The sequence below is a fragment of the Lithobates pipiens genome, unplaced genomic scaffold (assembly GCF_037356315.1).
Source record: "Lithobates pipiens isolate NorthernLeopardFrog02 unplaced genomic scaffold, aLitPip1_a1.2 Scaffold_8, whole genome shotgun sequence".
Taxonomy (NCBI): domain Eukaryota; kingdom Metazoa; phylum Chordata; class Amphibia; order Anura; family Ranidae; genus Lithobates; species Lithobates pipiens.
The window spans coordinates 564914516-564928865 of NW_027507903.1; the positions used below are offsets into that span (position 1 = coordinate 564914516).

General features: G+C 43.4%; 1 protein-coding gene across 3 annotated transcripts in view; it reads left to right on the plus strand.

The window, feature by feature from the left end:
* The window catches only part of TECR (trans-2,3-enoyl-CoA reductase), a 62200-nt gene extending 48267 nt beyond the window's left edge, over nt 1-13933 (plus strand). For 2 of the 3 annotated variants that reach the window (XM_077470104.1, XM_077470102.1), the window contains 8 exons: nt 247-362; nt 1274-1379; nt 4341-4413; nt 5668-5711; nt 6865-6934; nt 11942-12030; nt 12136-12181; nt 13582-13933. In XM_077470104.1, coding sequence (XP_077326230.1) covers nt 247-362; nt 1274-1379; nt 4341-4413; nt 5668-5711; nt 6865-6934; nt 11942-12030; nt 12136-12181; nt 13582-13709 — 672 coding nt within the window. In that variant the 3' untranslated portion in view covers nt 13710-13933. The remainder of the gene's footprint in view (nt 1-246; nt 363-1273; nt 1380-4340; nt 4414-5667; nt 5712-6864; nt 6935-11941; nt 12031-12135; nt 12182-13581) is intronic. The other variant, XM_077470103.1, reaches the window with a different exon arrangement.
* Nucleotides 13934-14350: the final 417 nt, after the last annotated feature.

Sequence of the window (14350 nt, forward strand, 5' to 3'; positions counted from 1 at the left end):
AATAACTGCGGAAATGGGGGGGGGGGGGGGAAAGTTATAACCATTAAATATGATAAACCTTCTACAACTGATAGCAGCATAAGGATTACAAATCGTCAATGTTGATTGAGAGAATGAAGTTCTGCTTTAAATGAGAAAACGGACACCCAGGATGTGATTGGTGTTTATAAGCAACAACGTCAGCGTAAAGATTTGTATTACCCTGCAATGTCTGCAGCATGTCATGATTCTTTTGCTTGCTTTCAGGTATTCCTGACCGAGTACGCGGGACCTCTCATCATCTATTTACTTTTCTACTTCCGTGTCCCCTTTATATATGGTCCCAAATATGACTTCATCACTAGCCGGCACTCCGTTGTTCAGTGAGTATTCTATGTAGATTATATAAACAGTAGTGAGCATGCGGTTTCAAACTTTTGACTCTCTCCTTGTATCTCCAATGTCTGTCGGGTGTCAGCCCGGGGGAGCATCCACACTCTATTTCACTTCAAGAATAAATAAACGGGCTGCACACGAACACCATCACTAATGTAACACCAACTTTATTGCACCAAATAGAGGATTCACAATGCATTGCCTCACCTGTCCACCTCCTGCTCCAACACACTTCACCCTACAAAAGTCGTCTTCATGGTGATGAAACAAGGTGGACAGGTGAGGCTATGCAATGCGAAACCTCTATTTGTTGCATTAAAGCTGGTTTTACAGTAGTGATGGTGTCCCTGCACAGCCCGTTCATTTCTTCTACTCTATGCAGAATGACAGTCTCCTGACAGCATAACCATAAAACTGCCATGGGTATATAGTTAGCCAGAACCATCTAATAAAACGTATTATTATTATTCTGCTGTTTTTTATGAAAGTAAGCTGAATGATTTAGCTGCTTAGCTTGACACTCCTCACTGTGTACACAGAAGGAAAGGGATGGGAGGAGAAGGAACATCTGTGTCAAGGAGGGGGGAACTGTCAGTGCAGACCCTGGGCTGTATAAGAGAGGGAAGCTCTCAGCTCAGAGCCCTTCAGCCAGCAACCCCACTCGGGCCCCCTCACAGTGGTGAAACACCAGGGCCCAGTCGCAAATGCGACCATTGTGGCCCTGGTAGTTCCGCCACTGCTGCAGGGCTCACGTTTTCTGTGTAGAGAATATAGTTACTCTAGGGAAAGAGACCACATAGAAGATCCAAATCATGAGCTTTTGTATGGACATATTGGAGAAGAACTTAGAAATGTTGTCTTGCCTGTGTGTGGCTCACCTTTTTTTATTTTCTTTCAGCCTAGCCTGTATCTGCCATTCATTTCACTACATAAAACGTCTACTGGAAACTCTGTTTGTACATCGGTTTTCTCATGGTACAATGCCGCTGCGGAACATCTTTAAGGTAATTGCTCTTTCTTTGTTAATGTTTGTGGATCAGAGATAACACATGCAAATAAACAGTAAATTGCTGGTTACACTTTTCAGACAGACATCTGACTTTGCAGAATGACCAAATGTATTTCTCCCACCCTGCACATGTAACTGCTTGTTTCTTTATTGTCTGTTGAGGGACACAGGAATTCTAATACTGTTGGATTATACTACTGCCTACAGGAGAATTGGATGCTGGCGAACAAAAAAATTGCATGCAAGCCCAGGATAACCTCCCCTACTCCTAGCATGCTTCAATTTCAGGACTGCCCTAGGATTTGCTTTTTAATTAGGTTCCTCAGTGACTTGTTCTTTCTGCTGGTTGAGCCCATTCTTTGTTGACCACATTAGGTTGTGGATTCTGTCTTCCCTTAGCACTAACCCCCGAAGGAGCTGCTGGTTAGATTTGGGCTTACCGTTATCTTCTGTTCCACTCGCTTCACGTCTAGGGGTGTCTCGTGGTAGATGGCCCAGTAACTCGAGAGACCGACAACAGATCCACTTGAATGGATTTTATTTGCAAAACGTAGACAATGAACAGTCTCTTACATTGGGATCAGAGGGTTGGAAAGGAAGTTCAGGTACTCTTAATGTCAAAGTCAAAATGTTGAAGAACTTGCTTACTTTGACTGCATCCAGAGAGTAGCCATTCGCAACTGGATGTTCACTCAAGTTGGACAGTCCCTCTCACAAGGCCTAGCAGCCAACAAGGTGCTTAACTCAGGAACAAGTCTCTGCCACAGACGTTGTTGTAGAACATACAAGATAATGTCTCTGCCACAGACGTTGTAGAACACGTAGGGAATCTAAACTTGAAGAACACTCGTGTGATACCTGGATGTTTCAGCCAGCTTGGCGATATCCACGAGACCGGATTCTCTTGGGTACTTCAGCCCTTCCAGGCTCTTACTAAGAAACCAACCCGTATGTAGTCTTCTTCTGAAGAGTCCTCCTCTGGAATGCTTGAAGTCACTGGGTCTCTCCCAAACTGGAGACGGCACCCTACCACCTCAGAATCCTCCTTTAGTTTCCTTGCCCTGGGCTAGCCAGCCCAGAGACATCAAAATTGGGTGGATCCGCACCCCAGGCCATACCCTTCCTGGGGGCTGGTCAGGAGGACCAGGACCATGAAGTCAGTACATCATTCTGGCCCGGAACCCTGAACCATGTGACGTCTGCATCTTAAATACCCTCTCCCAGAAAGCACAGCAAGAGTCACACTCCCACTGGGTGGGCTCCGAGAGAGAGTAAATTAAGCACCTAACCAGACCATAGTTCCATACCTGCCAGAAAACAACAGTGCCCAATGTGGCCAGGCTGAACACCTCACAGCCCAGTCAGACTGATGCTGAAGTCCAAATTTAGACAATTGTACCCAAACCAAACTGCAGTTCAGGCATAACTTTAACTTTGAAAAACGCATAGCGTGTGCTCTTCAGTAGCCGTCGCTACACCTACAAGGGAATTTATCATTCCAAACAAACAAACTGTCCCAACCTATTACAGACCTTAACAGCAAGGAGCACATAGAAGGGAAACACATGACAAACCAAATGATCCTGTCTAACACTTCACGTTAAATACAGGGGATTAGTTTGCACACATTTTCAAACACATGCGTAAGCTGCAGAGTCCGTGACTAGGCACCCCAGTATTATCGGCAGTCCTAACTCTCTCTCTAAATTTATCATTCCATTGTTTTAGTGGGTTCTGGGTGATCGGCTTTTTGCTTGGTTCAGGCTGTGAGGCTGTTCTCATATGCAGTTATCCTCCTCTGACAGTGACCCTTCTCTTCCGGTCTTAAAGTGGTATTAATCCCAAAAACAAAAATGTAATAACCCCTTACTGACTCTTCCTGACCCTTTAAGAGCTGCTAGAGGTGGGTATTCGGGTCATGTGACAGCTGTAATTGGCTGTCACAGCGGTCACATGATTGGAAAGTGCCTGATTGTAAGTATGCATTGGGAGCTTTCCGATCCCCCACAGGTAGCATGCAGGGAAGAGGTTAAAATGTTTGTAACCCTAAAAAATAAAAAGGATCCTGTTCCCTTAAAGCATGTTGTACAGCGCTTATGCTGTGTAATTTGGCCACCTGAAATACCTGGCTGATCCTGCCTCCCCCCTCCCGTAAACTGACCACAGTTTATTGTGGCTTGCGAGCCTTGACACTGTGGTCAGTTTATGGACCTCGGTCATCCACAGCACTCCTGTTCTCTCCTCTGTCCTCTCCCACCTCCCCTCCCTGTCAGCTTGTTCCGCTCCCTGGTCCTCCCCCTCCTGCTGCTTTAATAACTGTGTAATGTCCCTACAATCCACTCTGATTGGTAATATGTGCTCCACTGTATGTCCTTTATTTAAAAAAAGCCAATAACAGACCATCTTTTCCATCAAAAGTGGCAGTTAGAGAGTTAAGACAAGCCATTTAACTGTGACAGGGTGCTCACAATGACCAGCTTTTATTTAATTATCTGGAACCTTTATCCCAAAGAAAGAAAACATTTTTTTTTCTGTATCTGCTCAAAAAGTGTTAGCTGGCGTTCAGCTTCAATTTGTTAGTAAAGTTCTTCTAAATCTGCTAGTCTAACACTACCCTTCCCCCAGACTGACAATGCTGCTGTCCGGAGGTGTCTGTGTAACTGCATCATGCAAGTTAGAGTAGGTATCAATGAGTCCAGTAAATTTGTCGCTGCCATTTATTTTAATCAAAGAATACAAAACTTGCTCTGATTCTCCAAAGTGGAGAGGCAGGCAGATGACGTCATGATTTCCACCTCGGGCCAGTTAGCGGAAACCTTGTATAACAGCCACTCAGGTAATCGACGCATAATCATGCGTTACAGCTTAGTGATTTGAGACTAGAATAAAATATAAGAAATGTTTTAGCTTTATTATCTGCTGGAAGATGTTCCCCTAATCCTATTGTGTGTTGCAGAACTGTATGTATTACTGGGGCTTTGCTGCTTGGATGGCGTACTACATCAATCACCCACTTTATACACCTCCAGGTGAGTGTTTTATACATTACCACTCTGTGATTTCATGCGTTTTAGTAAAAATACAAATCATCGTCCTATTCTCTTAGACCCTCTGACCAGCTGGTGCACTCTGATGTCATCAAATACAATGCAGGACCAATAGTTCTGCATTGTATTTGAGGACAGAAAGGGCCTGAACACAATCCAGAGCATCAAAGAGAAGAGTGGAGTGCCAGTGACAGGGGAAAGACTAAGGAAAGGATTACAGCCTTTTCCTCTAGACCAGGCGTCTCCAAACTTTCCAAACGAGGGGCCAGTTTACTGCCCCTCAGACTTTAGGGGAGCCAGACTGTGGCTATTGGAAGTAGAAAAGATCCCTACGTCGGCGAGAAAAAAAACATTTTCCCATTGATGTCAGTGGCAAGAATTGTGCTTCGTCTGTGTCATTGGGAGGAATTGTGCTCCATCATTGGTGTCATTGAGACCAGCTGTTGGTGTCATTTGTAGGAATCCTGCCCCATTTTTGGTTTTATTGGGCCCCATTTTTGTCAGTGGGAGGAGTTGTGCCCCATTTTTGGTGTCAGTGGGAGGCGTTGTGCCCCATTGTTGGTGTCAGTGGGAGAAGTTGTGCCCCATTTTTTGGTTTCTCAGCAAAGACGACATATGCCCCATTGTTTGCATCAGTGGATGAGAGTGTGCCCCAAGGGCTGGATAAAAGCAAGCAAAGGACTACATATGGCTCCTGGGCAGTAGTTCGGAGAACGCTGCTCTGGACTTAATGAGCATTTAACATTTTGTGGGGGGAGGGGGGCACTGCAAAAGTATTTTTTCTCTTCATCCTGGAATTCAGCTTTAAAAGGTGTATGTTTGATCACTTTTATCAACCATAAGGAGCAGTTCTAAGTAAATCTGTTAATAACCTGGCCCCCCTTCTACCTACTGTACCTTATTTTCTTTACATGGAAGTCCGCCTTATTTTTAAGTAAGAAGTGTGGTTCCATCATTCAATTTAGACTTGCTCAATATATTGAGCTTCTACAGCCATTTAGCTGCTTGGTGGACTAAACATGGCAGATGAACATTTCATCATTGCTGCAGTAATAGGTTATTTTACTAGGTGGTGCCACGGGCAACATCTGTAACTTCAGCTCTATGTCTGGAAAGGAGCCCCCCCCCCTCTATTATTGCAGCTTTTTGGTATTTTGGCTGTAGTTTATCTGTAAATTTGAAGAGGTAAGCAGTATGTCCTTAATATGACATGATTCTGTTTTTTATGTTAAACAGCATATGGAGATGAACAGGTGAAAATTGCTGTCATCATATTTCTGGTGAGTATTTATTGGTGCATTTCTCTTTAAGCTGGGGTTCACACACACGGCATTCTCTAAAGTGGCATGCCGAAAGGGCTACCAGGAATGAGCCTTTCCGTCTGGCTTCCATCCAGCTCCTGTTGCCCCTGCTTTGCTTACGCACTTAAATTTATTGTAAAGTCTTGTTAAAATAAAAAATAACAAACGTGTTATACATACCTGCTCTGTGCAGTGGATTTGCACAGAGCAGCCCAGATCCTCCTCTTCTCAGGTCCCTCTTCGCTGCTCCTGGCCTCTCCCTCCTGTTGAGTGCTCCCACAGCAAGCATCTTGCTATGGGGCCACCTGAGCCGCAGCTCTCTGTGTCCATTCAGACACGCCCCCTCTCTCTCCTGATTGACTGACTTTGACAGCAACGGGAGCTAATCGCACCGCTGCTGTGTCTCAGCCAATCAGGAGGGAGAGTCCCAGATGGTTGAGGAACTTGTGGACATTACTGGAATTAGAGGGGGCTCTCTAAGTATTAGGTAAGTATTAGGGGGGCTGCTGCACACGGAAGGCTTTTTATCTTAATGCATTAAGATAAAAAAAAACCTTCGGCCTTTACAACCCCTTTAAGGAAGCTGGGCTGCAGGGAGGAAATATAGAGGGAGGGTCTTGGTAGGGAAGTAGTGTTTTTTTCTGCTAAAGCTGGATTTTTTGCATGCTGATCTGTTATTGGCCTGTTGCTTTGCTAAGGTGTGAGTCACCACTTCTGGGCACATCGTACTTTTCCCGTGCTGTGCATGCACCACTTCATTAGTCTCAGCACCTGACTTTCCCTCTGTAACACAGAGGCTTCATTAGACTTTGGCATCCTGGTCTTACCAGTGAATGCAACGCTTCATCATTGGGGGGCACCTTACAATTTGTCCTCTACTGTACATGCGGGAGTTTCTCAGGTCACTTACTTTTGTTGATAGCAGTCTTCAGAGAAATTGGAAGTGACCGAGGGTTAGTGGTCACGTGACTGTAGCAAACCGTAGGGGGAGGGGAAATTATATTTGCATGGCCATTTTTATTCATTAAGCATGTGGATCTGGCTTTTCCAAATGTATTAAGGTCTGTTGTTTATGTTGAGTAATGTTGGAAGAGGTAACTTAAATATATAATTTGTCTCTTCTGCTTCTCAGTTTTGTCAGTTGGGTAACTTCTCCATACACATCGCTCTGAGGAACCTGAGGCCAGCTGGTGAGTCTAGAGGTGACATGCTGTCTTCTTTTTAAGAGATGAAGCCATTAACTCCCTTCTACTTTGTTATAGGTTACTTTCTTTTTGCCACACTCATTGAATAGATTAATTTCTGTATTTTTGCAGCAGATTTTTCCCTAGATTGTGATGTCTGCTACACCTTGGATCTTTGTGGGAGATAAATGATCAAAATATTATACAATTTAGTTTAGCCAAATGCGTCATGGGGTGTTTATAGTTGCATAGTAGGTGAGGTTGAAAAAAGACACAAGGCCATCAAGTCCAACCTATGTGTGTCATTATATGTCAGTATTACATTGTAGTTTCCTGTATGTTGTGGTCGTTTAGGTGCTTATCTTATAGTTTTTTTTAAACTATTGATGCTCCCCGCTGAGACCACTGCCTTCGGAAGGAAATGCCACATCCGTGCCGCTCTTACAGTAAAGAACCCTATACATAGTTTATGGTTAAACCTCTTTTTCCCTCATTTTAAAGAGTGGCCACATCTCTTGCTAAAGTCCCTTCTGCGAAAATGTTTTATCCCTATTGTGGGGTTACCAGTATGGTATTTGTAAATTAAAATCATATCCCCCTCTCAAGCGTCTCTTCTCCAGAGAGAATAAGTTCAGTGCTCGTAACCCTTTGTCATAACTAATATCCTCCAGACCCTTTATTAGCTTTGTTGCCCTTCTCTGTACTGGCTTCATTTCCAGTACTCCTTCCTGAGGACTGGTGCCCAGAACTGGACAGCATACTCTGTGCAGCTGGACCAGAGTCTTGTAGAGTATGAGAATTATCGCTGGAGTTAAACCCCTTTTTAATGCATGTCAATATTGTGTTAGCTTTGTTAGCAGTAGCTTGGCATTGCATGCCATTGCTGAGCCTATCATCTACTAGGACCCCCAGGTCCTTTTCCATCCTAGATTCCCCCCTAGTGTATAGAATGCATTATTTTACATTTTTCTACAATAAACCTCATTTGCCATGTAGTTACCCAACCCATTCATTTGTTCCGATCTTCTTGCAAGGTTTCCACATCCTGCAGAAAAGTTATTGCCCTGCTTAGCATTGTGCGCAAATAAAGATTGAACTGTTTACCCCATCCTCCAGGTCGTTTATGAAGAAGTTAAATAGGATCGGTCCCAGCACAGAACCCTGTGGGATCCCACTACCCACCCCTGACCATTCCGAGTATTCCCCATTTATCACCCACTGAACTGCTTTTGCAAAATCCAGATACACCACGTCTATGGGCCTTCCTTTAGCTAGATGGCAACTCCCTTCCTCGTAGAAGGTTAATAGATTGGTTTGGCAAGAACAATTCTTCATGAATCCATGCTGATTACTGCTAATGATACTGTTTTCATTACTAAAATCTTGTATATAGTCCCTTATCATCCCCTCCAAGAGCTTTAATACTATTGATATTAGGCTAACTGGTCTGTAATTCCCAGGGATGTTTTTTGGGCCCTTTTTAAATATTGGTGCTACATTGGCTTTTCTCCAATCACCTGGTACCATTCCAGTCAGTAGACTGTCAGTAAAATTAGGAACAATGGTCTGGCATTTACTTGACTGAGGTCCCCAAGTACCCTCGGGTGCAAGCAATCCTGGCCTGGTGATTTATTAATGCTAAGTTTCCTAAGTCAAATTCGAATTCTGTCCTCTGTTAGCCATGAGGGTGCTTTCTGTGATGTGTCATGAGGATAAGCACTGCAGTTTTGGTTACTAAAGCCCCCGATTCCCTCATGAAGACTGAGGAAAAGAATAAATTCAATGCCTTCCCCATCTCCCTATCCTTTGCAACCAGATGTCCTTCATCATTCGTTATGGGGCCAATATGGTCTGTCCTCCCTTTTTTTTACTGTGTACATACTTGGGATTTTTTTTGCTCTCCTCCGCTATATGTATTTCGTGTTCTATCTTCGCCGCCCTGCTTGCACCCTTACATTTCTTGTTGCATTCTTTTATAAAGTCTGAATGCTGATGATGATCCCTCAACCTTGTATTTTTTGAAGGCCTCCTCTTTTTTACTCTTATATGCATTTTTACATTGGAGTTAAGCTATCCAGGACTTTTGTTTGCTCTTTTAAATGTATTACCCAATAGGATGCCCTGACTAATGCCCTTATTTAATATGCTCTTAAAGTGAACCCATCTCTCCTCCATGTTCCTTGTTCCTCAGATTTTATCCCAATTTATGCCTTCTAGCAAGGTTTGTAGTTAAGGGAAGTTGGCTCTTTTGAAATTCAATGTCTTTGTATTCCCCTTATGTTTTCTATTTGTGTAATTTATACTGAAGTCAATTGAATGGTGATCACGGTTTCCTAAATTGCCCGGTATAGCCACATCTGTGATCAGGTCTGTATTGTTGGTAATCAGTAGATTCAGTAACGCTTTCTTTCTAGTTGGTGTGTCTACTATCTGACCCATGAAATTGTCCTACAAAACATTTAGGAACTGGCGAGCCATAGACGAATGCGTGGTTCCCTCCGCAGAGTCTGTATAATTAAAATCCCCCATTATGATTACACTTCCCATCCTTACTCCTAATCCAAATTGTGATAGGGGATCCACCCCCCAACCCCCTCAGGTTAGAGGGCCTATAGCGTACTCCCAGTATTATTTTCCCCTTAGCTTCATCCCTTTGGAGCTCTACCCATAAGGATTCTACCTCCTCCCTAGCTCCCTTAGTGATGTCATCTTTCACATTCATTTGTATGTTATTCTTGACATATAGACATACCCTTTCTGTCCCTGCGATAAAGGGTATACCCTTAAATGGTTGGCAGCCAATTATGGGAGCTGTTGAACCAAGTCTCTGAAATTCCAACAAAATCCAAATCCTCCTCGTACAACAATATCTCTAGTTCACCCATCTTGTCCGCCAGGCTCCTGGCATTGGTGAACATTCCACGTAGTTTAGACCGGCCGCATACGAACCTCTTATTGGGTGTTCCGAGATTGCACCTAGGACTTGTTAATATACTTGCCTTGGGTTTATGTGCTTTAGTCAACCTACCACTAATGCCCCCAATACTACCCTTTGGAATACGTTCTGCGCTGACTATCTCTACCTCTGGATCCTCCCCCCGTCACCTAGTTTAAAAACCCTTCTAACTTTTTGCCCATCTTTTCTCCCAGCAGATCTGCAGCCTCCTCATTTAGGTGCAGTCCGTCCGTTCTATAATACTGGTGACTGACTGAGAAGTCAGCCCAGTCCTCAAGGAACCCAAACCCCTCCTTATTACACCAGCTCCTCAGTCACCAGCTCCTCAAATGAAGGATAACATAAGTATTTGATACATAAGTATTTGATCCCCTGCTAATTTTATATGTTTGACCACTGACAAAGAAAGGATCAGTCTATAATTTTAATGGTAGGTTTATTTTAACAGTTTGAGACAGAATAACAACAAAAATATCCAGAAAAACGCATTTCAAAAAGTTATAAATTGATTTGCATTTTAATGAGTGAAATAAGTATTTGATCCCCTATCAATCGGCAAGATTTCTGGCTCCCAATTGTCTTCTGTACAAGTAATGTGCTGAGATTAGGAGCACTCTATTAAGGGGAGTGCTCCTAATCTCAGCTTGTTACCTGTATAAGACACCTGTGTACGGAAGCAATTAATCAGATTCCAATTTCTCCACTGTGGCCAAGACCAAAGTGCTATCCAAGGATGTTGTAGACCTACACAGGGCTGGAATGGGCTAAAAGACCATTGCCAAGCATCTTGGTGAGAGGGTGAAAACCGTTGTTGCGATTATTCACAAAGGAGGAAAAACACAAAATAGCTGTCAATCTCGCTCGGTCTGGGGCTCCATGCAGGATCTCGCATCATGGAGTTTCAATAATCATAAGAACAGTAAGGAATCAACCCAGAACTACACGGCAGAATCTTGTCAATGATCTCAAGACAGCTGGGACCATAGTCACCATGAAAACAATTAGTAACACGCTGCCATGAAGGACTGAAATCCTGCAGCACCCGCAAGGTCCCCCTGCCCAAGAAAGCACATGTACAGGCCCGTCTGATGTTTGCTAATGAACATCTGAATTATTCAGTGGAGAACTGGGTGAAAGTGTTGTGGTCAGATGAGACCAAAATCAAGCTCTTTGGCATCAACTCAACTCGCCGCATTTGGAGGTGGAGGAATGCTGCCTATGACCCTCAAGAACACCGTCCCCACCGTTAATGGAGGTGGAAACATTATGCTTTGGGTGTGTTTTACTGCTGAGGGGACAGGACAACTTCACCAATTCAAAGGGACTATGGACGGGGGCCATGTACCGCCAAGTCTTGGGTGAGAACCTCCTTCCCTCAGCCGGGGCATTGAAAATGGGTTGTGGATGGGTATTCCAGCATGACAATGACCCAAAACACACAGCCAAGGCAACAAAGGAGTGGCTCCAGAAGAAGCACATTAAGGTCCTGGAGTGGCCTAGCCAGTCTCCAGACATTAAACCCATAGAAAATATGTGGAGGGAGCTGAAGTTTGGAGTTACCAAATGTCATCCTCGAAACGTTAATGACTTGGAGAGGATCTGCAAAGAGGAGTGGGACAAAATCCCTCCTGAGATGTGTGCAAACCTGGGGGCCAACTACAAGAAACATCTGACCTCTGTGATTGCCAACAAGGGTTTTGCCACCAAGTACTAAGTCATGTTTTGTGAAGGGGTCAAATAATTATTTAGTTATTTCACTCATTAAAATGAAAGTCAATTTATAACTTTTCTTTTAAATGCTTTTTTTTTTTTGTTCTTCTGCCTCTCACTGTTAAAATAAACCTACCATTAAAATTATAGACTGATCATTTCTTTGTCTGTGGGCAAACTTACAAAATCAGCAGGGGATCAAATACTTTTCCCTCACTGTAAAACTGATGGAGTCACAAAAGAAAATTGCTTTCACCTAAATGTTACAATAATAACTTCATTTGTATGGACCCACATGTATATTTATGACTGTAGTCCTATTTATATAACCTGCAATCACGTTTTTGTTTTCTTTCAAGGCTCAAAGACGCGGAAAATTCCCTTCCCGACACGTAACCCCTTCACATGGCTCTTCCTGCTGGTGTCTTGCCCCAACTACACATATGAGGTAAGGGACAAGGGTGAAGGGTCTATTTAAAGAGAATACCAGTTAATTTTGAGTAGATGGCTCCAGATAAAAAGAAATTGACATATTGTGATCTTTGTTTCTCAGGTGGGCTCCTGGATTGGATTTGCCATAATGACTCAGTGTCTACCTGGTAAGTATAGCAAACGTCGGCAGAGACTACTTTCTTCCCCAGATTTTTATTGAGCAGTTTTATCTCTTTGGATAATTTCTAATTTAATCACTTCTTGATAGCACTAGAGCCGAATGATGGCTACAACGCAAATTGTCTATTGGCGTCCTCCCAGAACCACGCACCCCGCGCATCCGGTGCATGCTGTGATCGCAGTGTCCTTTGGACACAGCTCATCACAGATCGGGGTAAAGGGCAAATCGCAGCTGATCACAATGTAAACACACTTGCCAGTAATCCGCATTCCTTTCCTTGTACGCTGTCAGTGTGAGGAGAAGAGAGCCAGTAACCAGCAAGTGTGACGGGACTGCTTCAATGATAATCACGGCACTGATTATCAGTGTTCTGATTATCAGTGCAGCCTAAAACAGTGCCAATCGGCATTGCCAATCTGTGCCTTTCAATGCTGCCTGTTGGTGCACACTAGTGCCCATTGGTGAAGGAGAAAAATGTATTTCTTAGCAAAATTTTAAAACAGGAACCAAGAAAAAGTTCTCTTCACGTCAGAGTTGATTGACAGCAGTGCGAGCCAATGGCTACGCCATTATCAATCTATCCAATGAGGAGCTAAGACAATGATCGAGCACATTCACGATGCGGGACTTTCGAGGGCTCTGGTATGTAAACCGGGAGACTGGGTGGCCGGTAATCGTCAGATGTTTTTTCACCTTAATGCATAGGATGCATTAAGGTGAAAAAAACATGAACCTTTACAACCCCTTTAAAATAAACATACTACACTTAGACTTGTAAAAAACCTGACTAAGAACAGACACTTGATTTGACCTTTCACTACAAAAAAACTTCCCCTAATTTAGTTTCACTTTGTTGACTTTTCCTGACTTAATTGTTAATAACCTGTTGCCATTGTTCTGTCCAATGAGATCCTCCTTTTGCCCACTAAGGGAGTCTCATTGTCCTTTTAAGTTTCTTCGGTGTAGCTGTTTATCAGGTCTTATGATACACAGAGACACAATTAAAAAGATCCTAGGCTCCAGTGTCAACCAGGGAAAGTGGGCATCTGGGTTCCCTACTGACCAGTTTCATAGTTAGTAAGGTTGAATAAAGACACCAGTCCATCCAGTTCAACCTGAGTGAGTGTCTACAATTGCCCCTATCCCTGTACATTGCACACTCACATTGGTCCCTACCCTCAAGGAGCCCACAATCCAAGGTCCCCATTCATATACAAGGGCCAATTTTGGACAGAAGCCAATTAGCCTACCTGCATGTCAGTTTGAGGTGGAAAACATATCTATACCACTTCTGTGTATAAAACCATGAAAGACTTACACGTGATCCTGTGCATCTGATGGCTTCTTCATGACACTTGTATATAATATGATTTTCTTCTTTCCTAGTGGCGTTATTCAGCTTGGTTGGATTCATCCAGATGACGATTTGGGCCAAAGGAAAGCACCGCAGCTATCTGAAGGAGTTCAAAGACTACCCCCCTCTCCGGTCACCCATAGTCCCCTTCATCCTGTGACCCCTTGTTTAGTGTCTTTTTTGTGATCTTATGCCCCTGTCCCAGAACTCTTAACCTCACTGCACTGAACACTGAGCCCCCTAGGTCTGTCTTATTATGGGCCTTCCCTGGAATAATTTGTCCCATCCTCTGCAACGGCGGGATGAGATTTATTAGTTGAACTTGTAAACACATTTTGGTACTAATAAGCAGGAGATAAAAGTAAAACTTGACATTTTAATTAACCACACTGGTCTGTTTTTGTTGCTTTTTTAATACCATGGAGTAAAGTGTTAATAATATTTACACTAGTTATCCACTAACACCGAAGACAGCCGTTATGCAGGATGAACAGTGCATATGAATACCTGGGAAATGGTACTTTTGTGATGTTGGTGGTTAGACAAGGTTTTATGCCAATAAAGTGACTTTCACATCTGTATGAGGTAAAGGGTGTGCACGCCTAATTGTTTTTGCATGGAGAGAACATTATATTTGCCTTTTTCAGTGGGTATTTGAATGTTCAATGCCTCCAAGGTCATTTGGACATCAGTTTCCCCTTCCTGATCGTATTCCAGCTTTTTTAGGACACACTGGCTGACTGGCCTATATCAGACAGAAGCACGTGCATCCACATGGGGTAGAACACTGGTAGAATCTAT